This window comes from Pocillopora verrucosa, chromosome 2, assembly GCF_036669915.1.
Source record: "Pocillopora verrucosa isolate sample1 chromosome 2, ASM3666991v2, whole genome shotgun sequence".
Taxonomy (NCBI): domain Eukaryota; kingdom Metazoa; phylum Cnidaria; class Anthozoa; order Scleractinia; family Pocilloporidae; genus Pocillopora; species Pocillopora verrucosa.
The window spans coordinates 15,609,395-15,637,305 of NC_089313.1; the positions used below are offsets into that span (position 1 = coordinate 15,609,395).

General features: G+C 37.3%; 2 protein-coding genes across 9 annotated transcripts; both read left to right on the plus strand.

Annotated features, from left to right (window-relative positions):
* The first annotated feature begins 1,199 nt into the window (after positions 1 to 1,199).
* LOC131786666 (monoacylglycerol lipase abhd6-A-like) lies at positions 1,200 to 7,041 on the plus strand. The gene is made up of 5 exons (XM_059103739.2): positions 1,200 to 1,606; positions 2,992 to 3,265; positions 3,721 to 4,048; positions 5,404 to 5,504; positions 6,490 to 7,041. The coding sequence occupies exons 1-5, from the start codon at positions 1,479 to 1,481 to the stop codon at positions 6,649 to 6,651; spliced, it is 993 nt and encodes a 330-aa protein (XP_058959722.2). The 5' UTR covers positions 1,200 to 1,478; the 3' UTR covers positions 6,652 to 7,041.
* A 1,721-nt stretch (positions 7,042 to 8,762) lies between these two features.
* Positions 8,763 to 27,333, plus strand: LOC131786651 (uncharacterized). 8 transcript variants are annotated; one of them, XM_066162191.1, is made up of 9 exons: positions 12,103 to 12,168; positions 12,353 to 12,417; positions 20,756 to 20,993; positions 22,539 to 22,724; positions 24,460 to 24,813; positions 25,149 to 25,595; positions 25,975 to 26,181; positions 26,687 to 26,824; positions 27,208 to 27,333. In XM_066162191.1, the coding sequence occupies exons 2-9, from the start codon at positions 12,382 to 12,384 to the stop codon at positions 27,225 to 27,227; spliced, it is 1,626 nt and encodes a 541-aa protein (XP_066018288.1). In that variant the 5' UTR covers positions 12,103 to 12,168; positions 12,353 to 12,381; the 3' UTR covers positions 27,228 to 27,333. The 8 variants fall into 8 exon arrangements, with proteins under 8 accessions (XP_058959698.1, XP_066018288.1, XP_058959695.1 ...); XM_059103712.2 differs by lacking the exons at positions 12,103 to 12,168; positions 12,353 to 12,417 and adding exons at positions 16,109 to 16,228; positions 16,715 to 16,898; XM_059103715.2 differs by lacking the exons at positions 12,103 to 12,168; positions 12,353 to 12,417 and adding an exon at positions 8,763 to 8,951.
* The last annotated feature ends 578 nt before the right edge of the window (positions 27,334 to 27,911 follow it).

Consider the following 27,911-nt stretch of genomic DNA (forward strand, 5'->3'; position numbering starts at 1 on the left):
TTGTAGCAGCTGTCGGAAGAGATAGAACGAACTAGCTGACAAACCACAAGAAACTCACACGAATTTTAGTTCTCAAAATATCTAGCTTCGGCCATGCGATAAACCGTGTTAGTATAATCGCTTTAGTGTAAAAACCCTCCCTAAATGTCAACAATGGTAGGTGTTTTTTTTTCTTTGTCTGGGTCAAGGTAGTTAGTTTTTGTGACAGTGTTCTTCTTTACTGTTGAGTAAAGTAGTCAGATAAAGGTTTTTCCACCAGAATAGGGGGTATCATCTACTTAGAAATCCAGTGGAAAAAATGGGTTGTTGAACTCAATAAACCTTCCACAGCACAATGTCGTGTTCTCTCTTTGATTTCAGCCGATAAGCATGTATTCGTAGAATAAATCTCTCTTATGAGGAGAAAGAGTACACCGATAATTCTGCTAAGTACCGGGGATGTGAACTTCTCGGTTGGTTTCTCCCTTTCCTTCTTTAATACACGCTCCATTGATAAATCGGCGATTATGCGCAAACTGTGACAGTCTGCGGTGAAATGAGATGAAAGAAAACAGGGTGTAGGGAAAGGATTGCTATAAAAAAAAAGTATTTGTGAAGTGGGGTAAAAAATTATTCTTCTCCAATGATATCAGCAGAAAAGCAGCTTTATTGTTAAGAGAGTATGCACCCTCTCTTGATTGTTGGTCAAATAGAAGCATGAAGTTCCTGGCTATTCCAGACAATCTGCAGAGTTTGCATTTCCTAAGATAGACGAGATAAGTCGTAAGAAAGAGCTGAAATTACTTCTCGCAAACAGTAACAAAATGCAATAGGAAAGGGAAATAACGGAGAGCTTTAAGAACAGAATAGGTATGAAACGAATTATGAAAATGCAGTTAAGAGTAATGCCTGTCGAAAAGGTACGTTTTCTCTTTCAACGTGTTCCCACAGGAACACTATTGACTTAACTATACCTTGACAAAATATGATTGATAGAGAACACCATCACCGAAACAATCTGTTTTCAGAAGTGAAAATAGCAACTTTGCAAACGCTGCTTTTAAAGATATATATCTTCTCATGACACGAAAGTCGTTGCGCAGTATGTGCGTCCGATAAAACGACCAATTATTCTGGAGATTACTAGCTTAAACGTGACACCGTGGCGTGACAAGGCCCCCCTGCCGAAGACAAGCCTTACTCACCCAAGTCACCCTGGGTAGTTCTTGTTCTGAAACGCAGATGCACTCGATGATAGTTTCATATGATAACCTGCTCCAAGAAGTATTTGTTTAGAGTCAGGGCTTGCTTATGCCACAAAGTGTGAACGAAGCCTTTCTGCTTATTGCCTGAAATTAATTGGAGATCATTTCCGGCTTGGGAAGCACCTGGTTGGTTTGAAGTGACATCGAGAAGATCTTCTAACGACAAGAAAAGGGTTGAGAGGAAAGTCAGAGCAGATTATTCAACCTCAAACAAGACTTTCAAACCAAGTGACCATGGTGTTATGGCTGGGACTTTTTCTTCCTCTTGTAGGGGTTGTGGCGCTTGCAATATTTCTTATCTGGGCTGTTGTTGTGACATTATATTTTGCATGTCCCCATGTCTTGAGCCACGTCATACACAGGTTTGAAAAAAATACTAATTGTAGAAACTGTTTATAAAAGTGCGCCGTATTTTGATCAGCTATCATTATTACTTACTTATCACTTATTCACGCTAGCTTTACCTCTGTATGTACAGAAATTCGAAGAGAGATCTTGTAGTTCTCATAATACGCCCTTAGAAGGCCGGGTGTAAACGTTTGTTAACTTTCGTTTTTAAACTTCAAAGAATCTGCAAAATGCGATAGAATCTGATGATTTGACGATTTATTGTTTCATTCGTTGGCTAAATTAATACACACGCATATTATTAAAGGATTCTGTTTCTGTGTTTGCTGGACTTCGCAGTTGTCACGTATATTTCTTACTCCATCGCGTGATTACAAGCCAATGTTCAGGTCTTAGTTTAGGATTTTAGTGTATTTCTTGATATCGAAACAAACAAAGTGTTTATGTCGGCATATTCTGAGAGGAAAATTGTGATAAAAGTGAATTTGATAAATACTGTTTGTATGTGGTACTTAGGAAGTAATATGATTTACTTTGTCCTAGACTAGTGTTCCTTAGTGTTGCTTACGGATAACCTTCCTTTCTTAATTTGAATTTTGGACAGTTCTTAGAAATAACCTTTAGTTGCTTTCATATCAAATTTAAACACAATTCTTTTCAATTTTGGTGACTGAACGTCAAAGTTTGGACGCCAAAAAACATGTAGAATTCGATAAATTTATATGAATTCAAGGCTATGACCTCATCTTCTGACCATTATTAAACATGTTTTATCTTGAAACAAAACTAAACTGCTGAAATTCACTGAAAACTGACCAAGTCACTCAAAGATTGGAAACAAATCTTTTGGTTACAAGAAAAGAGATGGCAATCTTGAGATGTTTTGTAGAATGTTAGTATTTTTAAAAAAAATACTTTAAGTTAAAAGATAGCACAACTAGTCATGGGGTTCTTTTAAACCTTCATTTCATTGTTCTGTTACTATCAGGATTAGTTTGTCTCAGCATGGGTTAAAATTGTTGTTTATTACTACCTGTCATGATTGGCTCTTAATTTTCCTTGATTTGGTTAATTTTTCAATGCCCATGCAGTTTACTTATTATAAATAGAGTAAAATCAGTCCCCCAAAGAATGTTCCTGATTGTTTTCTTGAGTCTCAATTCAGCAAAATGAACTTCATAAGGAAGCTCTAGCTGAAGAAATTTTTAAAAAGGAACAGGCTTCCTTTTCTGCAATTTAATCAATTGAAGTTCAACAGTTATTATCTAATGATTTTTCATCAGGTCAAAATATGATTTATTTCATTTAATTGCATTTCTTCTGTCCCCTTAACCTTTTCCCTTCCCAGATCTCTGCCCATTTTTTTACCCATTTAACAAATCACTGATCTTGTTTCCAGGTTAACAATATTTAGAGGAGGGTTTACCTTGAAGTATGTGTCAGTGGGAGACTTCACATTTAGCTACGTTGAGAGAGGGAAAAGTGAAAAGGCAGAAAATGTCATTCTGATGGTTCATGGTTTTACAGGAGATAAAGGTATTTGGTGTCTTATGGGAAAAGCCATACCTAAGACATTTCATCTGGTAGCAGTAGATCTTCCAGGACATGGGTATACTACCCGAAAACACCATGATGATCATTCTATTCCAGCTCAAGTTGCCAAACTTCATCAGGTACATATGAAATAATTCTTTCAAACAAGCCAGTAAAGTTTATGCATAGCAATTCAAGTTCTAGTTTTACAATCAAATGTAATAATCAGATTTTTCTACTTTACTATCCTTGCCATTATTGTTCAGTTGTGAGCTCTCTGCTCTCCAGCTTCACTTCACTGAATGTACTAATGTGCCTTCAATGTACCCTCCCACCAAAATTCAATTAAACCATAGTCACCTGGTGAATGTCAACTTGGGGTCTTTACATAATTATTCAAGTATTACACATAGATACCAGTACTTAAACAATCAGATGAGAACCTTCAAGAACTTGCTGGCCTTTCTCTACCTTTTAACTATGCTTTGGGCTTCTTACTTCTATTATTTAGAGGTCTAATATGCTCTTTGCAACATTGAACTAAATTATATAGAGAGCTGCTTACTTACTGGTGGGTTATAATGTTTCTTTTCAGTTTGTGTTGGCTGTTGGACTGAATAAGAAGAAGTTTCATTTAGTTGGTTTGTCCATGGGTGGCTTTGTGGCTGGTGTGTTTGCATCACAGTACTCATCTTTGCTATCATCCTTGGTCCTTATGTGTCCTGCAGGCATAAATGCACCAAAAATGAGTGATTTCATCAATAACATTGCCAATGGTGGAAAGAACTATTTGCTGCCTGACAATCCTCAGGATTTTCAGTACATGATAAAGAAAGTGTCTCATCGGAAAATTTTCATTCCTTTCTTCATTGCCAAAATCATGTGTGCAGCTAGGAGCCAATCAAATTCTTTCTATGAAAAAGGTAACTCTGATAACTATTTTGAGAATTTAAAAAAGAGTTGCAGTGGTATATTTAGGTTCCCTTTAACCCTTTACACCCAAATGTCAGTATGCATATTCCCCATACTATTTTCCATACATTTCTTAACCCTTTAACTCCCAGAACTGATTAACATGTAACTTCTCCCAATAATTTATAAACATTTTCCAGCAAATCAAGGGGTGTGAATATTCAAACCTATCAGGTAGAAGTTGTCATCCCAATTGAACACCAAACTCTTGTAACTAGTTTATGAGGAAATGTGTAGCAGCCAGAGGGGAGAATTAACAACTAGATCTCAGAAGTTAAAGGGTTAAGGTACGAACAAAGAGCATTTGTTTAACAATCAAGAGCTTCTTTAGTAGGTAATCATTCTTTTTTTCTTGTGACCTTAATGTGTGATTGAGGGGTAATATGTCCTGTAGAAATTAGATGCTTGTCACCATTAGGAGTAACAGTGTTACAAGCTGGACATGTGCAAAGAGAATGGCTTCTTCTTAAAATTGGAGTGCTCTGAGTGCCATGTTTTTGCCGTTGCCATGTGCATGCTGCAGTGACTGTGTTATTCCTTTCATCACTGAGTTATTTGCAACACAAGTGAAATAACTAACAAATACACTCCATGTTCTCTTGCGTCTGTTCAGTAGCAGATCACAAATGACATGAAAATGTGGTAAGAACATTTAAGCGGCACATGAGGTGCAGTGGAGTGTGTCACTGATATTCTTAGCACAATTTGATATCTTCTGGGATCTACTACACACAGACTCATCTAAACATGGAATATATTTGTTTTATCTGATAGTGACATTATCAATGCATCTGCCCTCCAAGAGATCATAGATAAGAACCAATCAAATACAAGTATTACTCCATGAAATTCAGCCCATATAATTAATATTAGATACTGGTGTCAACTATGATTAGTAAACTAAGGTTACTGTAAGTTGTTATTCACAATTTCTATCACATACAGAAATACATTTTTAAAAGGAACCTCATTTCTTTTATCATCTTCCTCTCTCTCTTCTTAACCTTGTAAACCTTAAGAGTGACCAGCATCTGGTTTCTCCTTACAATAATACTGCTGAATCACTCATTTAAGATCATAAGAATAAAGGAATGATCAACAACTAAAGAGGCTCTTGATTGTTAAACAAATTCTCCTTGTCAGCACCCTAGGAAATGTTAAGATAAAAGTATGGAGAATATGCATACTGATTTTAGGCTGTAAAGGGTTAAATACAGAAAACCACAACATTTACCAAATATGCATATAGGATAACACTGGACATATTGGGTATAACTTTTTGTCACTTTTTGTTCTTATTTTACAGTTTTGACTGAAATAGTTCGGCCTGACCAAAGATATCTTCTACAGGATGTTCTGGAGAACATTGATGTTCCGACCCTTACGTTGTGGGGCAGTAATGACCTGGTCAGTAACAAATTAGCGCGACACAGTCACTAAATAAACCATTTCAATTCAGCCACTAGATGGCCGTCGGAGGACATTTCAAAAGCGATTTGTGGGTACTTATGGCTAATAATTTAGAACATGTACAAACCTACAGCATCTTGACCTTTTCGCAACTGATGTGTCATTTTCCCATTTGACACACTAGATTTTGCGGGTGAAGGTTTTCCTGTAAGGACCCATTAGTATCTGTCCACTGAGAGTATCGCGGGAATTTTCTCGGTGTCTATTTTAAAGTTTCTACAATAAACCCCTTTTTAGGTTCTAACTTTAGAACGAATGAATTTAAATGATCAAAGTACAGAAGACAGTGTTGATACAGTTTATCGTGATGTGACTCTTCTTTCTTGGCCTGCTCTCCCTTACACTTCAGGTCTCGAACAATGGGTGCTCGACTTTTCTCCCAACTTATCGCAGAAAGAGAAGCGTTACACATTAGCTATCTTGTTTGGTATTTAACTAATTTTTGGAAATATTTAAATGAAGATAGTTTTGTTGTGCTTACCTTTATTTTTATTTCCCGTTTTTAACATTGTTGTTTATTTCATAACAACTCGAAACTCGCATTCAGCTGACGCCGAGGTACCCAGCAAAGAGCAGTTTTTGTTTTAGTGTCGAAAGTAATCATCTCTTGACCCCGCTCTATGATTGGCTGAAAGCTTGGTCGGTCCAACCACTCAAAAATCAGTTGTGAACCTTCAACCAATCGCTGGCCTTTCTCTTCCTTTTACTCGCATCTCTCGGGCTTCTCACTTCTATTACCTAGAGATTTAGAGTGCTGATTAACTGTTTTGAATAATTTTGTTTTGTTGTTACAAAATTCAATCAGAACTGATTTGTGCTCCGATGAATTTGTGATCCAAAGATGTAAGAATTAATTGCACATTCTGCGATTTTTTCAAGTGACGTTTTGGCTAAGGATGGATGTAAATATTTTATTCTTCAGATCCTTGATGTGTCTGCAGTGGATATCATCAGAGAAAAAGTAAAGAACTGTCAGGTTGAGATACTGAGCAGTTGTGGTCATGCCATCACTTTGGAAATACCATGGAAATCAGCGAAATTGATTTTGAAGTTTATCAATTCACTTCCTAAAACTGAAAGGTGAAATAGGAGGAAAAGATTGAGGTTCGGGTCAGTCGGATAGTGTTTGAATAGGGAGAAATGGAACAACCTCGGCAGAAGAAAATGGGAAGCATACGAATTTTCAAAATGTCTTAACATATCGGATTATCGCGTAACTCTGTAGAAATAGAGTTTCTATGTAATTATTTCAATCCTAAATGTGTAGAAGGTATTTTTAGTTTTGAATAATCCTATGGTGAAAGTAATGAATTAAGTGTTGAACTTTTCTTCAATGGGCTAATTTAAAGATTGTAAATTACCACCTAACTTAGCCTCACGATTGCTTGGTAATTTAGACTGAGAAGAATTAAATATTTATTAGACGAATTTAATGGGGCTTGCCATTTGAAAGTAAAACATCACGATATAAGTATTATTCAGGAAACCGAGTTGTTTCAGATTGACACCTATCATTAGCATTCCCCCGTCCAATGACTAGTAGGAGTTCAAGATCTTTGCTGCTGTTTAAGGAACTTTTGTGGTGTTGTACCATGCCGTGATATTTAATGTAATTTCGTATAGTGTTTTATAAAATAATTGAAATAGTACGCGCGCTCTGATTGGCCATAAAACCATTTTACATGAGCATATGTAAACACGGTTTTCATTCCTCTTTCATTAGTTATTTTATAAAAGAAATGTGAAATGGTTTCCGTGTTTACATAGCCTGATGTAAACACGCGGGAGGTTGGGAGAACACGAGATAAGCGTAGGAAACCACGACGCGAAGCGGAGTGGTTTCCAGCTTATCGAGTGTTCTCCAAACCTCCCAAGTGTTTATATCAGGCTATGTAAACACGGAAACCATTTCACATTTCTTCAATGTCATGTGTTTTGAGGAAAACCCCATTATTCTCCCAGCACCTGTTTCATTGTATAAATGGGTGGTAAAGAAAAAATTAAACGCGGAAATAACATTTGTGGACATGACAGCCACAAAAACCTGACAAAAACGCGTCGCAGAAAATGCAAAATTTGAAATTCACCTTGAAACAAGGAAGAAATTATTTTTTTTCTTTAAACTGTAGCAGTTTAATCTGCCAAAAGTGCCATTTACAGAGGAAGAAATTTAATCCCAGCAGCACGAATGACTTCTCGCATTTCAATTCGGATACGTATGCGACACAGTGCTGTGTCGTTTATATGTTGATCCTTCGTTTGAGATCCGTTATCGCAGAAATCTTGAGGACTAGTGATGAGTGTCCGAGATAAAAGGGCATTAAGTGAGCTACGTCGATGTATCAAGGTTTCTACGTTTTGCAAAATCTAGCCTGAGTTTTCTTCATTTGTAATTCACGTTAATCTTCTTCATTCTGAGTCATTTCTGTTCCTTTTTGTTTATTCTTGTCCCTTTGGTGTCCACATCTGACCCTAATAAATTATTGTTAGAAGGTTCCAGAAAATCTATGACAGTTTCAACTGTCCAAACAAACTGAAGGCTCCTAAAGATATCTACTATTGTTTGTTTTGTGTGATATGGTAACTTAAATTGCCAGCATGATCTGTTTACTTCTGAAAAGTTGTAGAGTTGGTCTCGTACTGTAAAGGACTAGCTGTTTAATTCAACATGGTTTTAAATTAAATACTGGACATTCAACTCCTAAGCAACCCAACAAAGTCGTATCAACGAGTTAAAGTGAGCTTCTACTGTAGCACTAGTAAGGTGTTGTAACGAACAGAAACCCCTTAAACAATTTCTCCTCTTAGCAACCACAATATTTGGAATTTTCATTACCTTTAGCTGTCTGTCGAACGTATTGTTATGATAACTGCGCTGTTGTTTGCATTACCACAGTGCCTGAACCGTTAAAAATAAATTATTGGAGGTAGCTTTAGCACCTGGCTGTGACTTGTTGCAATGCTTTTAGTGCTCAGTCGTTTACAATGCATGTTGTTCGGCCAGTGGGGCAAATTTGTCTTAATGTAACGTTCAATTAAAGGATTAATATTTTATAACTTCTCACAATTTGTAACGATTCTAAAAACGAAGGACAGCAATTGTGGTTCGTCGGTGCCACGTTTCCATTTTGTTATATCTTGATTAACGAGAAAGTTCGAGAAGTTACTAACATAACAGGTGTAAACCTATAGTCTGTGGCGTAGGATGTGTCTACTGATCTGTTTGGTTATGGGCACGCACACTGTCATTTAGAAGAAGCATTTAAGAATTTACACGCTCCCTGTCAGTGAGCTGACTGATCCTCAAGAATACATATATGCTTTAAGTGGCTATCGCTTGGATGATGGACTGAAGTAGTGCTGGAATACAAGAATTTAGAGCCGGTAAGTGTATCGTGAAAGGAAAAATTTAATATTGGTCACGAGCCACTCATTTTGATGGACTAATTAAATGGAACAAAAGATGTCTTTTTAGGTTCAAAGGAGAAAAGCAGGTGTTGAGGAAAATTCCCTGCGACATTAATCACGTTTTTAGCGATGAAGTCACTTAGCCGCCACCGATTCTTTAATGTCCTTAGGAAAAGCTTTCCTTTCATGAAGAGATTTAAACTGAAGTGACGGTTTCTTTTAAGACAAGTTTCGACTGAACGGAACTCATTTGACCGACCGAAGACTAACCGGCTAATGGACGAAACAACATTTCAGCAAAGTACACAGCTAAAGTAGATGTGCAAAGAGAAGTTGTTTTCAAGTCTTTTTATTGTTTGTTAGGGTTCTATATTCCAAACTTTTTAAGCCGTGACTGTGATAATCTCTTATCTATGAAATTTCCTCTCCGGTGTTAACGATTTTCACATATTTTCTTGAGGGCAAAATATTCAAAAACTGCATCTTTCGATAAATTGTTTTGTCTATATCTATTTTTCTTCGAAGTGCAATTTGATCTCCAGAAAATGAAACGTTACCTATCCAGTTAACAACTTGAATTTTTTTTATTATTTTCGATAAGATCTCCTCTCAGTGAGCCTTTGTGTTCTTTCATTGCACTTATTATACGCATATTTTGGGTGTCTCAATTTCCTCACTCAAAATTGTTATGAATAAATTTTCTTCCTCCTTCTCCTCTTCCTTCTTCCTCTCTCTATAATATAAAGAAGCGAAAAAACCAATTCTGCTTATTTTGATAAATACATTTTATCATGCTGCATGGCGGTGAAATTTAAATTGCAAATTATTTTAACACTTGTTACAGTAATGCTTTTCTGTGAGTTGAATTACGATTAACTGGACTCGACTTTCGGTGAACACCCGTTGAATGCCACCATGGGTGGTATGGATCCTTTTCTCGTTTCTCTGTAGCAATTTATTTGCCAATAGGTAGGAGACACTACTATTTACCAGAGTAACTATATTTATAACATAGCTAATAAATTTGTCTATTCAAATTCAATTGCGCGAGCGTGCTTCATATTCCTATTGGGCACACAAATCCCTCGAGAAAAAAAATTTTCAATCGAGTTGAAAATGCTCGAGGCGTAGCCGAGAGCAACTCTAGCTTTTTGAGTGCTCTCTAAACTTCCCGCGTGCTTCATATCTCGATGAACGCACAGCTGACGTATGAACCAATTGTTACATAACAATTTTAAAACTAAAGTCGATATCTCAGTTCACTGACAGGGACTGTATATCGCCATGATAAATGGCACCTACTAAACTTTTATGCATCTTAAATGAACGTTTATTTTTTACCATTTTTTAACCGGGTATTTCAGTAATTTTTTTCCATAAGCGTCTGCCTACGGTGTCATAGACGGCTGTGCCTTAAAGCGAAACCCAACACTAGAGCCTGCTCGCAGACTAAAGAGACGGCGGTAAGAGGTCTTATGGGTAGAGGTATAGACAGTCCGTAACCGGCTTTTATTGAAACCCTTGATTTAACCGCAGTCGCCTCAGCAGCCACCTTGTTGTTCTTAGTGCTTGAAATCACATCTTCACTTCCAAGATTAGTTCGTCTAGTCAGTCTATGTATGTATCACATGGTTGTATTCCGATGATTCCAACTATACTTGGTTTACGTCATTCAATTTTAGGTCGGATTCTTAGCCTAGTGAGTCTTAATTGAGGGGGGGGGAGGGGAGGGAAGGGACAGCTTAATTGCAAGAGGACTAAAGATATTTGGACGACCAAAGTGCGCGCTATTCGTCAATCATAGTGGTATTTACGGTTCAACTTATAGTCAAAGCTGTTCTGACGTCAGTTTTCTCGATCTCTTCGGTCACCTGCACAAAGCCCCGGGTGAAATTTTTATAACAAAAATGTGAAATGTCCGCGGGAATTACCGCACCGCTAACTAGAAATGGAATTTAGTTTATTGGAGTTCACGTTTATTACCTCATCTGTGGATAAAATCCGTGTGTTCGACCTTCACAGATCTCAGTTTTAAGTTTCTTATGAGTCTCAATTTCCATTTAGTTCGTTTGCATAATTTCGATCCCCGTTGAAGACTGAATATAAGTGTTCCGGTGTACGAATTACCCGCTCCCCTTTAATTTCCCACCGGTACAATAACGCTCAGTAACTACATGTGCGGCCAGAATTCATTAAAACCTGTGCCAATGATACGACGGCGATCATCCGATGCTTTTGTGTTTCCCGTTTCACATTAATGACAAAAACTTTCCCGAAAAACATCTCATCTGAATCACTGCGTCATCTCGCCAGGAGAGGAGGTTTGACAATCGAAATGCACAGCAGCAGAATATTTCAGCCGTTGACAGTGACAGAAGTTGATTGGGAGTTACTGAATAATGCATGTAGTTCGAATAAAGTGAAACAATTTATTTCTAATCGTTGTAGTCAATGAAAGAGTAGAAATCATATGGTGATATCCTGCTCCAAGCCTCGTACTGCAAAGAGGTTCCTTTTAGGATGCTACTGTAACAAGCCATTGACCTGAGAGATGAAACTTCTCATATATGTTTTGAATAAGGTCGGTATTATACTTCTTCTATCTGTTTTATATATTGCGGTAATTCAAGCTCAGTCGTGATCAACCATGCAACAACAAACGGGGTAATTATGATATTCGAAACAATCGTTCAAGAGCCGTTCCGATGCTAATTTAGATTTGAATCCGATACTATCTTGTATGCGAGTAGTATATCTTGGTGTCTTTAGTCGTTTAAAATTTTAGATTTCGTTACCATGGAATTTTCAGTTACCTTCTGTGGCACGAAAACTGACATAAAGTTGATAAAAAGAGTGATGATGTTGTACGATATCGATGAATCACTGCGTCAGTAATTTTACTCGCAGGAAACCTTTCAGGTTAGGTAGAAGACATCTTCATTTCATTCGTATAGATAAAATTTTGGCAATGATTAACGGCGATAAAAAAAATAATTTTGAGCTCCGATCCGCGACTGCGTAGAAAATGTTTTCTTAATTTCATTCTACGCAATCGTATTTGCAATACCTCCCTCCCCTTAAGCGCGTCAATCATATGCAGCGTTCTTTTAATATTTAACGAGATGTCAGTATTCATGTCTCAGAACTGTATTCATAGCTTCAGTTCAACATCAAGACGAAGTGAGAAGAACACGTGAGAAAATGATTTCTTGTGACACTTCTGAATCGATTTTCAGCTTGTTCTTTCAGTCTAGCATTGTTTAGAGTTTAATCGTCGCTCATTCTTTTCGATAGTAATTCGTTACAATGTTGATATTGGCTATAGCCATCTGTTAGTTTGTCTGAAAGGTTGATACATCGACCATTTATTATTTCAGAGAGGTTTCCACATACTTTTCAGAACCAAATGCCCGAGAAAATAACGACGTTGTTTATGAAACAGGTTAGTAAAACAAGTTTCTACTTGATTGAAATTTTCGAGTTTAACACTACAGCTTGAAGCTACACGTTCAAGCTAGGTCTATCGTTATTACTGAATTAGAAAATAACTCAAAAAGTATCAATATATGGAAAAGGTATGATGTAATATTCCGAGTGGAACTAAGTGAACTCAGGGAGAATAATTTAAAGATGGTTAACCTCGGCTCTCGCGTCCCGCAGTCAGCGACTTTGTCGTTTGCCCACGCAAACAAGAACACTACTGGCTAAGGTCAACCGTAAATCCAAAAAAAAAAAACGAAGAAGAAGGACTAAAAACCAAGGTCACGTTAGGGTTATCTCTTATCCAGACATTCATTTATCTTTTGGTCAACCAATAATCTCCAGACTTAGGTAATTTTACTCGTTCATTATAGTTATTAAAAAATACTAACACTACTTTGACTAAAACAAGAAAGTCCACTGCAATCGATTTTCACGAAAAAAAAAAATGGGGAACTCTCATCACAATTTTAATATTAGTGTCAGAAAAAGACAAAATTTTACAATCTACGTTTTGAAAGAAACTCAGAATTATTTTGCGACTTAAAATGATTGGTGCTCTAAGTGACATGTCTGATTGTATTATTGCGAATATTCAAAGCAGGTAGAAATGTAATTTGGCGAGGAGGTTATATTCAGGCTCCCTGCTGTGTGTCTTTCATCTTCGGGTCTTCGATAGCAGTTGTTTCGCCCGGCGTTTTATTTAGGCCAGCTGATTAGCATATTGCCCTGGCACCTTTGTACAGGACTTATACGGTATAAAATATCCCTTCACTATGGAGTACTCTAAACTGAAAAAATATTTCTGGAATTTTTATTCACCCTCACTGTTGCCTTATCATCGATTTTTGTCCATTGTTGTCATTTGAGGCTATCAAGACTCAGTACAATTTGAAATTTGTTTCGGCGTTTTGTTACCGAGCTACACTTTCTATCCAAAAAAGTATTTGAACTTTTCGAAAAAGGAAAAAAGTCTTGCCCTTGAAATTGTTACATGGTTACTATAAACTTAATGTAGTTAACTAAACGCTATTTTTAACAAATCGTGTAAGATATAAGCCAACTAGAACTGTACCAACTAGTTGGCAATTCATTTTTTTTTCGGACTAGATACTCTCCACGCTGCCGACGAGCCTTATAATCTTAGCTAAATACTGCGAGGTTGTTTACTTTAATCCACAGAGTTGATATGTAAATTGGCCACCTAAGAGAATTTCTGAGGATGACGTTTCGAGCGCTAGCCCTTCGTCAGAACGAAATAATGCTGGCCCATTTTAGTAAGTCAGTGATGACCTAGCGTGTGATTATCTTTTATTCTCAACCGTTAGTGTATAGGAAGTTTCAACATTTTTTAAGCTTTTTCCCTGTGCTACAAGTTTGTAATTCCTTTTGCATGGAGTATTTTCAGTCTTCAAAGATTGAGATTGTTTATTGTTTAAATTACTGATTGTTTAAACCACACGCTCGACACTCATTTAAAAAAATCAATTTGAAAATTGTGCTATCGGTAAGATTTGGTAAGAGGAGACAAAAATAGTTTGGGCCTGTTCACAACATTGAAAAAAAAATGAAGAAAGCTTAAAATAATTAAGAACTGCCGAAATATTCATCTGCTGTTTTATTTTTCTGGAGGAAATCTTGTGGTCTGTAATATATATATTTCTTCCTAAAGTGTAACGCATAGTCGATGTCGGTTTCTGCGCTGTCAACCCGGAAAAGCGAGCCACGTTTCTACCATGCAGTATAAATTAAGTGTGATTGGTGACTTTTTTAGCCAAGGGCACATGTTTCTAAGATGTTATAAAAACACATAAGGTTTCGGTACAATGCATATCTTCTACAGAAAGAAATGTCCCAATGTTATCAGACTTTACAGCTGCAAAAATCAACTTATGAAAGGTCTAAACGATGAGATAAGTTAGGTCTTCTAGTTGCCCTCTAAACTCAGTTATTACTTCAAGTCCAGCTTCGTTTTCAAAACCAAAAATCCTGACTTTCTTCCGTAGGGACACATCCACAGAATTAAGTGTAGCTGTTATTACTCAACCTACTCAACAAATATTGAAGTTTCGAAATGATGGGAATCTGTACAGCACGGGCTGAGTCGATGCCATTTTCAAAACCACCGATCCAATGAATTTGAGGGGAATTTAACTTTCAATGCCTTGGATATTCCGAGACCGAACCAGCTAAAAAAAGTCACCGAGAGGGATCCTGAGTTTTGAGGCATCCTGAAGGCTGGCGCCGCTTTCATTAGGTTCGATGAACGTTGATTATGTGTCAGAGCAAATGTAAAGCATGAGGTGTGATAAAGCTTGGTTCTTGAAAGAAACATAAGGCTGTCACCTGATAAAGGGTTTCCAGCCACTTATCTTTTGAAACCTCTTGTACATGGACTACCGAGAAAAAGCACGTTTTATCATGGAGTTTTGTGTAATCTGATGTTATTGTTTTGCATAATTTTTTCAATGTTTTTCATCTTGTCCACAGTTTTTTTCCGCCAGTTTATCTCTGTGAAAAAATGAGATTTATAAGAGGTCATGGAACTCAAAATCCAGATCTGACGAAAATACCTATAATTCAGTGATAAACTATAAAAATAAAAATTTGAAGATGATTCATAAATCATGAAAATAAGTGCTTCTGTGCATACTTTCGCGACTGTTCACAAGACGCTGAACATGAGAGATATGAAAAATCATTCTATGTGCTTTTACCAAGCAAAATTTAACCGAGTTTTATGAATACTTGCGAAAAAAATTTCAAAACACTTGTGCCTAAAGAAATAATTTGTTCCCGCAGTTAATTATAGGGCTTTCTTTTTCGATGGGAATAGCAATTGTAAGTCTCTCACCACACCGTTCCCAAGTCCACACAGGTACTCACAGGCATTGCATTATTTATGTGCATTTAATGTTCCATCTACAGTTAAGTTTATCACGCAAGTTTAAAACAAAATATAAACTACCGTCATTTTTGTGTAGGAACTTGAGATGAAGTGAAAAGGTATCATAAAAACTGGTCGTGGTTGGTTTTTTTTTGCTAATCAGATATTGCGGTGCAAGTCGCGTTTTTAGTCAAAATATCTACCCTGATTTAAATCTCACAAGTGTAAATAATTCATATAATGTAAAATAGTTCCTCATTAAGCAAAAGTACCCTATCTGGGGAATGGTGGAGTACTAATAACGTTTAATTAAATGGATGTTATCTACGATGATTGGACTCATTTCTAGAGCTCCTGCAAAACATTCCGCTGTGTTCTTATAGGCGTCTCTCCGTGAGATCCGTTTTCCTCGAGACAATTTGAATTAGCTATTTACCAAAGAACATAGCTTTTTTTTGTTTTGTTATTCTTTGCTGATTGAACTAGTTTCAACACAGTTTTAGAATTACTTAGCAACTGAGAGCTTTGATGAAAGAAGAGGCGTACAAATTTTCCCTCGATTGAACTATTTGGGTCAGTGGTAGCGGCCAACTTTAAACTTTACCTAAAATAAACTACAAATCTCTGCAGCTATCAAAAGCTCACCAAGTTTTTTCTGAGGCTAATGATGCTTGCCTGAATAGTTGAAAATGTAAACCTAATTAACATGCTTCAAAGTTCTGCCATTTACTTTCTTTGAACTGCCTACTGTCAGTCCAGCTTCGACCTCAGTTCGCTCGGAAACGACGATCTCGCATACAGCGTTTTACTCCATTTTTTACTCGGTGATAGCTATGTTATGTCTCGGAAGCGCCAGAGAAAACCGATGATCAAGACTCAAACAAAGGTGCTTTTAAAAACAGTATTTGTAAAAACGATTTTACCTATTTAGAGTCAACTAAAATTTTCTGTAGGGCATTCGCTTCATCAGACAACATATGTTATGATGTAAAAATTTACAATACCAAGATGAAACAATCCGTGAAACACTTCTTAATTAAAAGAATATAGGGAGTCTGGGACACATCAAAATAGTGAAAGAAGCGGGAAAAGGTAGAAGAAAAATGGATTGAAGTAATCGAATATTTGTACCCTTTTGTTAAAAAAATATTTTTGTAATTGTTTCTTTAGGGGATAAAACATAACAAAAAGAGGCAGGTGATTCTATGGTCAGAGATCGAATGTTTGATATATGCAAAGCTTTTACTTTGTGTGATAATGAATAATTTCATATTTATTACTGTTATTACCAAATTAATTAGAACCATTCGCGTAATACTTAGCATAGGACCTTCGTGATCGTTTTTGATCTTTCACCGTTTTTGCTACATAGCACTTTGCAAACACTGAGACCAATATGATAACTATCAGTTGCCTGAGCCCGATTTGGAGAGCTTTAAGGAGATGATACTCGAAAGAAAGTCAAACCAAAAGCGCCTTCTGTTTGTGACCGAAACCCGGCGTCAGTCATGAATTATTATGGTGAACACAAACACAAAGACGAAACCCTGGAGAAGGTACGTACCTTTTCAATAACAGGAGGTAACAGCAACTAAAACGCAGTTTATCGAGATAAGTGTGTTAAGTGCTTATTCAGTTATAAATTTTTCGGGCCTTTCTTATATTTGCACCTGACTTTACTTTCCAGTCAAAACCTGGTTATCGTCCAATACTGTTGTTGTTATTGTTCCATTTACCCTCTTATTTATCTTATTTCACTGAGAAATAAAGTCGAAATCCTTTAGGGAACAAAGTCATTATTTCTTTATCTGGCGATGTTCGCTAAGCTTCAAGAAAAACAAGTCGGAAGGAACTCCGGAAATTTGTCTTGCTTTTTTTTTCGTTACATTTTTTACTGGACCGCTCGACTGACACAAACTCGATTTGATTTGGCTTTCCCTGTAACATGTAAAGACTTCGGAGAGCAGCAAATCTCCAATCCTTCAAAATGTATTCGCCAAACATCGAGCAACCAAATTTCAGGCGGTGCGTTAATTTCAAACGGATACTTGAGAAATAAATTAAAGAACGATTTGCGGTATGTCACAAAGGTTTCAAAACAAATGTTTTTATTTGCTTGATAAATACGGATAGCGTTGGAAAGTTCAAGAGAGTTCCGACTCGTTGTTAATTCGAGCAGGTTCTAGAGAGAAGTCTTCTCTCAGGACAAAGGGTTTTATTAAACCGCACTAAATGAAAATAGATTCACGAAGCAATAGACATTTGCTCTCTGTCACCCATGGGATGTATTCAAATGTCATAAAAAAATTACAAATTAATGTTTGAAATACGCTACAGGGCGATTAAGGTTTAGTGAGGTATTTTCGAGTGGAAAAGTACTTCGTTCGCACTTGGTGCAACATGACAATGAATACGTTTAGTGGTACAATTAACGATCGATATTTCTTTGTATAGCATCCTCGACCATTTTCAAGTTAAGGTACTATATCAAATTTTATTGATTTTGATCTTTTTGTTGCGCTTGAAAGAAAACCCTTTTGGTCAAATATGAAAATTTACGATCATTTTTTTCTTCTTCTCGGTCGAAACGATCGTGAGTTGTCTAATAAATCTAAGGGGAAAATGATATCTTCCGGGTTTTTTTCCGAATCTGTCTCGATCTTTTAGAATCTAGAAAACTGAACTAATATGGCACATAGGTACTTAGATATTCATCCTGTGTCATCTGCATCGTCGCCTTTAAGTGGCGTTGTCTTGACAATCACCTTCGTTTTGGATTAAAGGTGTTGTGAAATAACCTCTATCGTAATGAAAGATTGACAGTTAAAATATGATCTTTTTTTGCAATGATTACTCTACTTCTCTCACAATCAAAATTTCAGAAAAACAATCACATAATCTTCTAGGGTTTGTGACCTCAATCCAGCTCGAACCCCCCTCGAAATGATATCATGCGGTGCGCAGTGGCAGCGCCTTATCCGACTGGGTTCAAAACTTGAAAAAGGCAAAGTAATAACCTTCACTAATTTGCATGTCAGGCGAGCAGAACATCAAATTCAACAAATAATAAATACTTCAAACTCCCGCCATCCAGACAGACTGTTGTAAATCAAATAACAATGAATTGTTTTAGCTTCGCTTATGCGTCAAGAAATTTAACTATGCACATTGGCTGAAGCAGGAAATAAAGAAAAAAAGTTTACGCGATCTCCATGTATTTTGAAGACTTAAGGGTAATAACAGCCCAACAGCTATGTTTTTTGAGTAACAAAGTTGTCTTCCAGTCACAGCTTAGTTGGAACCAAAACTAAACATAAAGCCGGGGAAGATGAAGTCGTCCAAAACTGCACCATTGTATCAGAGTTTCCCCCTCTTTTTATCCATAAGGTATGACTTCAGCAAAATTTTTACAAGAAAATTTCGGCAGGTAGTCTTTAATGTTACACTCGTAAACTATTGAGCAAGGGTATACACCGAGACGGACGAGGAAACAAAATTGACGGGCCCTTTTTAATCTAAATCCCAAACGAAACCCAAGAGCTGTAATCTTTATGTAGGAGAGGACAAGTAAATGGCTACCATGTCTTACGCTTTACACGTCGTTACTGTGATATCCCTCATGATCATCGACGTATATTTTGTTCGCTTGTTAATCTAAGATTTCTAGAAAGTCAGAACAATATGATAGTTTCGTTTCGTTTCGAACACCCCAAGTGAAGCTAATATTCGTGCTTTGTGCCCCCAAAGGACACCCCCGTAGTTGTTATTTAAGAGTCTCCCCGTCGTTGTTTCAGTCTCCCCTGAAGTATTCGTGATAGAAGGATAATCTACTATCAAACTGAGAGTGCCAGAATTATGGCATAGGTTAGCATCACTGTTATAATTGGTTTTCGCACAAAATCTTTGATATAATTTTAAGAGTAGATTGATCTAACAGAATCGTATGAAAAATGTATTTTCTACCACATGATGTGTTTTCTTCTGGCGAGGATCTATGCAAGTAAGCGCATGAGCTGGTATAATTTAAATGAGAACTCTAAAGCCTAATGAATATATCACAATTTGGATTTGTCCCCTGGAGCGGTTGCCTGCGGATTCGATCTGTGGCCAGGAACACTGCTGATGCCCAATTCGAAAATGGGATACTAATTTATTTCAACTAGCTGGAAATCAAGCTGAAATTATACTGTTTCACAGCATGCCACTCGTCAGTTTTGCTACACATTTACATCTATTTTGATGAATGCAATTTTCCTATCTCAAAATTACTAATCAAAGTCGTTATGAATCATTAGCTACAGAGCAGAAAGGCACCGAGTAAGTTCACGGGTTGTCGTCCAACTGTTTGTGCTTAAGCACATCTGCAATGGTCATAGATAAAAAGAGCTTGGAAAAAAATCGGTGAATCAAGGCACCGATGGAAAAAAGAGGACGTGATACAGGCTTCCATGAAATAAAAAAAAAATAATGTTTATCATTACAGATTAAGAAATTCTATAACTCAATATGCATCTATTTTTTAAAACGCTTTACTTTTGCAGCGTTAATTTTTTCCCACAATCTGTTAAGGCCATCTAAACCTTTTCAATTTTCTTTTCTTTTTATGTTCATAATTTTTTTGACACGTATTTAAACATGATGTTGGGAATTGAATAAAGATATTTGTGGTTTTGTTTTTACAAAACACTCCCTAAGTAAATAAATTGTTTAAGCTTTGGGGGAGTTTCCGAAGGCTTTATTTTGACCTTAATCATGTAAACGAATCTATTACCGTTGACAAGAGAACGCTGTTTAACTTACAGTTCAGCTCATCAGAAAAAGACGTTCGCCACTTTTAAGGGAAACTATTACTTTTGAAATAATACTAAAAATATTCTCGAGTGCTTGTTTTAATTCTATGTAAGTCCAACATTGTAAGAAATAAACATTTTCTCGCTATAAAATATTCCCTGACACAGAAGTTTATAGACTGGCGTTTAGAAGTAAAATGATTGCCAAGAAAAAAATTGAAAATAAAAACATGTACCAAGTACCTGCTAACAGGCCACCGCTAACAGGTATTTCAATATTTAGATATCATGCGGTTTCACCGCGCGCATTTGAGTCCAATAATTTCTGTCGTCAGAGCTCGTTTTTGCGGAAGGAGAGGAAAGGCTTTTAAATATTACTTTCAATGTGTGCTTTTTTCATCTGAGGGAAATGGATCGCATGAAAACTGTAAGATATGGGCTATTTTGCTGTTTTCCTATGCAAATTTTTATCACTTTAGGTGGATTATTACACTACTGAGGCAATTAAATTTTAACATTAGTGTACTTCAGACAAGGCGACAAGTTTTACGAGCAAACACGGTCGATTAAATGTTTGCGTAGGTTTATGAATCGGCGTTTTTACTTCTTATTACAACTTCCAGGTGATGTTCTCGTGTACGCTGCCTCCCTGTTCACTGACCCGAAAGGAACATAAAATTGCGAGAGAGAGAGAAAGGAAGAATACCCTAAAGGAAGGCAAGAATCGTTATAACATTGTAAAAGGCTTGGCAGAAGGTGTCGATGGAATTTCCTTTGAAAGTGTGCTTAAAAAAAGACACTACCTACGAGCAAGAAATAACTATCTCATTTTGGAGCCCTTCGATGACTCTGAAGACTACAGTAAGTGATTAAAACGTGTTTGATTCATGTTTTTCGTGACAAAGATATTCCATGAAAAGATAAAACATGAACTCAAACTTAGCTGAAGGAATAGGTACTGAAAAGCAACTGGCTGAGCTCATTGGATACGTTTGCTACCCAACGCCTGACCATCTCAATATGCTGCCAAAATACCTGTTATGTCACCGTCGGTTTTGCTAATTTTTCACTACCACGCTCTATTGCTCAAACTCAAATTGAAAATTTCCCACTGTTACTTTGTTTTTTTTTTTTTTACGGGGGGGTTGTTGACACCCAAGCTGTCCAGTAAGCAAGAAAACTCGTTTTCAGCAGTTGTGAAAAAGCAAGTATGATAAATGAGTATATCGTTTTTTTGATTTCGTCAACTATTTCCAGCCAGCAAAGGCAGAATCGATTCCGTGACAGTTGTTCGAGAGATCTTATCGAAGAAGTTCAATTTTCAAAGTTCAGATTGCAATTTTATCTCCCTTCGTTTCGAGAAAAAATTAAGTTTGATGGCAAAAATCTTTCTCATTTGTCTAGAAGTCGACCATTGGATATTGTGGAAAGGGTTCTCTTCATTTCTGCTTACATTCTCAGAGTTCAAATAGACATTCATTGCGTACCACGTTTTTATACGCCAATTAGTTATTGCGTGTACTTCATCATTATTCTACCATATGCATTTATTATTATCTCACCTAATTCCCTGGAGCGCCACATATACACGTGTACTCCCTATTACGTCACTTAAGCATTGTCTACCACTACATCACACCTTACTACCCCTCCCACATTATATAGCTGTATTACTGATATTTTCTATCCCTGATGATGCTGTGGATCAGCAAAGGGTTCGAGACTTTTTCCTATTCAGATTTTTAATCTAGCCTTAGGCCTCACTTGAAGCCGTTCTACATTTTCAAAATGCTATTACAGGTCAACGTGAAACGGTAAAAGTAAATAGAATTTCGAGTTTCAAATCGAGCCATTTTGGCGAGCTGACGGAAACATTCGTAGGACTCAATGCCAAAGTTGATAAAATTACAACAACCGGGTTATGGACCGCCATTATTGACACATTTTGAGGTGATATTTGTTTATTTTCTTGTACTACTATGCTCCCTGAACCCCTATAGCTATTTTATATGGCTTAAGTGTCCCTACATTGAATTTCAGATTCGAGTAATTCTAGTCCAATTACGTTTATCCCTCTGAAAAAAAGTTGCTCCCCCATCCCCCTGGCTTACTTTAAAATCAAGAGGTTTCGTCAGAAAAGACAGGCCAAAAATCCGGTAAAGCAGAGAGTTTTCAAAAGTTCTCCATCATAAAAGATTACATTCATCTATGACAATAGAGGAAACGTAACAGAAGAAGAGATTACCTCTTGGAGGCAATTAAAAAAAACTTATTGATTTACACCAGGAAGTCTTCTCTATCTGTCTTAGTTACTTATTTATTGATAGAATTACTGCGGATTTTTCCAACGAGTCACTAGCTACTTAGAAAATAACACTCAGATGTTTTCGTACGATTTTGTTTCAGGAAAAGAAAGTACATTTGTTCCCCTTCAAGACATGTGGTTTGAGGGCTATTTTGCATTCGAATCGCTCTTAAATCCGGCGCATTTTATTCGTAGACGCGGAGAGAAACTGCGTCTGCAGAAGTACGAGAACTCTCACTTTTTCAAAGAGGACTCCAGCTTCAAGTTAACGAGAAAGAGGTGTATGGGTGAGTTAAATTCTTAAAGGACTTAAAAGGAAATCGAATTCATATCCAACTACATAAGGAGGAAAAAAACTTAGTGATCCTTTGTACTAAAAATTGTCCTGTAAATTAGTGACTTTGCACGAGAGGCAGTGACTATAACCTCTAGGTAAGATTCTCGCACAGCCCCATTGTATTATGAAACAAAACTGTAGTCCTAAAGGCAGTCTATCACTTTCGCTATTGTTTTCGTTATCCAAGAATTGTATGCGTATTGTATTGTATGGTCATCGGGCTGTGCGGAAGTCTTACCGAAATCTCCACTCAGGTTGCAGTCATGAACAGGGCTAAAAATTAACTCCAGTGCCTGGTGGCTAGTCGGGCCAGTTTCCTTGAATTCGTGGTGGCCCACCCCAAAATGAAGAAGCCCTCGATTTCCTTTAGTTTAAAATTAAAAAATTGAATAAACACTCCCTGGCTTTTAACGGAGCGTTAATTAAAAGGAAAGAACACAAAAGTCCAGAATCACGTGGCAATCACAAAATCAAAATGGCGTCTATATGTGGATTGCTCGTGAAATCATTGTTAAAACGGCTCGGAATTTCCACTTCAGAACTAAAAATTCACTAAAATGGATGATCTTAGAGTCCAGGTAAAGAAACGAAGAGAATGGTAGTCCAATTAAATTCCAAATTGAGTTCTATTTTTAACTTTGTACTTCGCATAATTTACATTGCAACTTTTCGAAATTCTGCAGCATAGTCGCTCATCGGGCGTTCAAACCTTAACTTTTGGTAGCCCTGGTCAGTTTTAACTCGCCACTGGCGACCGTGCGACCGCCAATTTTTAGCCTTGCATAAACCTATACTTTTCCAGTTTCATCGATAAAATTTACTACAACAAGGTACCAAAAAAAATTGGAGGAACTTTATTTAGTGTCTCTACGCAAAATTCAGTTACTCACGAAGAAGTGATAAACACATACAAATTTACACCAAAAGCAGCAAATTTGTTTTGAATTACTGAAATAGCATCATGGCTAATTAGCGAGCGCTGCAATGGAAAATTTTTGCTTCAAAGGAAAAAGTGAACGAGCACTAGCTCACAAAAACGGCCAAATATTCTTAATTCTTTTAATTACTTCAGGAATATTAAAATTTTAAGCAGTGTATTTCGATGTCTAAGAGAAATCCTTAGCAAATTTGTGTCATGGTGTAACATGCATCAATACAACCTGCAATTAAGCTCATATTGAGCTGAAAATCAGGATATTAAATCTTGCATACCAATTAAAATAGGAAAGAAAAATTGAATGTTTCTGTTCTTACCTTGCATCCAAATGTCCCGAACATTTCTTGCCAAGTCTTCTTTCACGAATGGAAACAAGTATTGAAAGAAAATTCTGGAAACGTGTCACTTTGCCACCAGCTACGCGGCTTTCATGCAAAAAGCGCGGGAAAATGCTATTCATGGAGACTGGGGATGAAAAGGACGAGTTTGAGGAGTCTTTTCGCTTCTAATGGCCAACATCAATTTAGTTATCAAACTTCGTTTTTATTCCTGGCCATTTTTTAAATGACGAGACAATTTTCCTGCGTCTCCCTTTTTTTACCCTCTGAGAGACAATGTCTGTACTTGCCGGCCGGCATTCAACTTTGATCGGGAAGAGTGAGAAGGATGGAATCTTCTGGGATTTACGATAGATTTGTAACATTTTAATGACAATAGATACTAACCTATGGGTTCCTCCATATTACAGCTTGTGTTAAGGAAGGCTCGCGAGTCTGGGCGAGGGCCGAGAAAGGATGTTTCCAACGAGGTGTTGTGACAGCGATGGACGACGACATACACGTACAACTCGAAAATGGCAAGAAAATAAGACACAAGAAGGAACATCCTGAATGTGTGGTGCCTGACGCCGTACCACATGTGAGGGAAGTTGACATTGGCACAAGAGTGTTGGCCAGATGGTATAATCGCTTGGACACTTGTTATCCTGGAACGGTGACTGCCATTCGACGCAGTTTCTTTGACATAATATTCGATGACGGAGATAAGGGAATCAATGAGCTTCGAGAATTAAGAATACTGAGGAAAACTGAGGGCGAAGAAGGTGAGCTAAGACAGCCCCAAAAACATAAATTTATTGTTTATTATGTCAAACAACAATATTTTTATTTACCTGCGTGTTGATCATAGTTATTATGGCTATCAATTACATCTCATTATCGACTTTTTTGTCATCAGTGTTTTTCATTGACTTATTGTTTTGAGGACTCAACAAGTGAATAACCATGTGAATTCCCACAGAGTACGAAGAGGTACTCACCACTCCGGTAGCGAAGAAAAGAGAGACTAAAGCGATTTCGGATTACTTTCGACACTCGATTGAAAATCATTTTTTTAGTCAATTAACATTTGTTGTTGCTTGTGACGTGTTTCGTTTAGATGGCAAATCCGCACTGCCTCCATGGTCTTCGTTAGACGGAATACCTCGCATCGAAGGAGGGTTATGTATCGACTATGGCGATATCATTACGACCGGCCCCAGCTTGTTGAAACGGGAAATCAAAGAAAAAATTACAATAGACTATGAAATATGCTCTACACAAGATTCGCCCGACGAGGAACGCGTCTCTAGTCCTTTGGACAACACCGATGTGACAGAAATAACGGTCAACGGGCACGCGGAAGATCCAATGGAAAATGAACAGAATTGCCATCAAGATGAAAACGGTTTTGCATTGGAAAATAACTACAGTTACCTTACCCCGGACATTTGCGAAACGGAGCCACGAAATCCAAGTCAGGTCAGCGGAAGTTCGAGCGACAGTGGTTACCAAGGCAACAACAGTCATCGCCAAAGGAAAATAGGTGTTTGGAGGGCCACCTCTTGTGAGTGTACTAAATATATTTAGACTGGTAATATAGGGTGTTGAGTTACAAAGAAAAAAGCTGTTTCCTTACCATAGCGAGCTCAAGCTCAAGATAAAAAATCTAGCATAAATGGCTCTCTTATAAGCTTGAGGCACCGAAAGCGTCGCCTGAAAGGGTGATATAAATTGATTGAATTGAGTTTTCTTTGACTCCCATTACAATTCTGTCTGTCATATCTTTAAATCGATCGATCGTTCTCTATACCATTTTATCTTTGAATACTTCTATGCACTCCATTCTTTCTATGTTTACTTCAATCACTGTTTATTTCTAACTTTCCCATCCCAGCATGTCTAACCTCCCTCTCCTCTCCTATTTTCTATTTCCTATTCTCCAGCTCAACACAACGTGTTCCGCTGTGGGAATAATAGTCCCCAGTTCCTCTCTCCTTTGAGCTATCTCTCGCACCTGCACGTCCCAGGCCTTTCTGATATCTCTGACGTAAGGCGAAACCTTAGTGAATTGAGTGTCACTTCCAGTGTCGACAGCGGTTTTAGAGGCAGCGGTCATTCCTTCCGACTTCGGGATAGGTCTCCAGTCAGATGTAAGTGTACCGAATGACCATTCGCGAGCATAGCACGTGACTTGACCTACAAAGCACCTGTCTGCAATGGATACTGACTCTTGAGAGACAGCTGTCAATCTTAGCACTTTGCACGGACGTTTCTTTACCAGCTGCACTTGCAACCTTTTGCACATCTTATGCAACATTCGCTCCATCTATCTGTTATTGACTGTAATTATATTCTAATGAAATTCCTCTAAACTTAAAGATGATGGTTTTAACAGGACAAATGAACGTCATGAACTTTGGTAGGTAGTAGTAGAGGTTCTTTCGGAGCTAATTCATAGTTTGTTAAGAATAACGTGAAGAAGTAAATTACCTTATATTTATTTATGACACTGTTTAAAAATGCAATGTTTATTTTCACCTTACGGATAAAACAGATAGCACTCTTTTAAATGTCTTTCGAATTGAACAAAAAAGTTCGACCAAAGAAGTCTAATTCTAAACTAATTTAATTTGTGCGGCTATCATTCGTCCTCAGGTCCCGGTCATGCGGTTCCCGTTACCAAAGTCCAAGAGAATTACTGGGAAAAAGAAAAGGAGCAAGAAACCGAGGAAGAAAAGCAGAAAATAGAAAGCACAGAGGATCTAAATGGGGAGTTTCATACTGGACCGCTAGGTAAGGGCAAAACAGTTACTCTGGGCCTTTCATTTCTTTCGTGTAATGATTAAGCGTTTCAAAAACTATTGAAAAAAAAGGCTATATTTACTTTCTTGTCTGGACATTTGTGTTACATAAGGCGTATAGATGGAAGTAAACGTTTTTACGATGTCAAAATCATTTCATAAACAGCCCATAAAAAAGAAAGAAAAACTGATAAACTCGTCAACCTCTGGTGTGTCTAGTATTTATGTGGGAGTTGTGTTGTTTAAAGGAAATTACGATTTAAATCTTCTCGAAACAGCTTCTTCTCTTTCAGACAATTATTCCCACTGTCTTCAAGCTTCCTTACCCTCTCCCGCTATCTTATCTTTGTTCTTTCTTATCTTCCCTTTTTTAAGGCTTGGAAACGGTCATCTAACACTCTTCGCTCTTCAATCAAGAAAAAGCCATCGCAAAATAAAATATTGCAACACCGTGGCTAGATTCCACTCCAAGAAGAGGCAAATTCTAAGAAACTCAACTCTCATAGCTGTTTCGTATGTAGACCTAGAACCAATCAGCCTTTCCAGGCGTAATGGGACGTGGAAGTCGTCGAAACACGAAGAAAAACACCCAAAGGAAGCGAACAGAAAAACCGCGTCTCGATCGTGGGAACCTTTCCCCGCCCCTTCCAAAAGAAGAAGCTAAGTTGAAGATTGCAAAGAAGACAGACAACACAAGACTTGGAGGTCGGCGGAAACAATTTGATAATGTATTGTGAAAGAACAAGATTCCGACTTCTACCATCAACAGATAAAAAAAAAATGGACTACATATCATATATGAACAAGTTATTAGGCAGTTACATTTGGTTGGTTTACCAGATAGCTTTATCAGCATCAATTTGTAATTTGCACAAATCAAAGTAAAGATTTCAAAGTCATTGAATCAAATTTGGAAAGAGAGGAAAGAGTTTTCATTCAGTAGCACTGATAAAACAATTGCAAGTGCACAAGTAATTGACATAATATCTAGTAACTTATGCAAGATATATCGAAAACGTCTCATTGATATCTACTACAAATGATAAAAAGAATCGTAAAAATATTACAATGAGAGGAGA

Excerpts from the sequence above, each read along its gene's own strand:
- LOC131786666 (XM_059103739.2), top strand. The coding sequence starts at position 1,479 with ATGGTGTTATGGCTGGGACTTTTTCTTCCTCTTGTAGGGGTTGTGGCG. Across the intron at positions 1,607-2,991 it reads TTGAGCCACGTCATACACAG|GTTAACAATATTTAGAGGAG; the intron begins GTTTGAAAAAAA and ends TCTTGTTTCCAG. Across the intron at positions 4,049-5,403 it reads AAATTCTTTCTATGAAAAAG|TTTTGACTGAAATAGTTCGG; the intron begins GTAACTCTGATA and ends CTTATTTTACAG.
- LOC131786651 (XM_059103712.2), top strand. The coding sequence starts at position 16,851 with ATGAATTATTATGGTGAACACAAACACAAAGACGAAACCCTGGAGAAG. Across the intron at positions 22,725-24,459 it reads AACGAGAAAGAGGTGTATGG|CTTGTGTTAAGGAAGGCTCG; the intron begins GTGAGTTAAATT and ends TCCATATTACAG. Across the intron at positions 26,182-26,686 it reads GGATAGGTCTCCAGTCAGAT|GTCCCGGTCATGCGGTTCCC; the intron begins GTAAGTGTACCG and ends ATTCGTCCTCAG.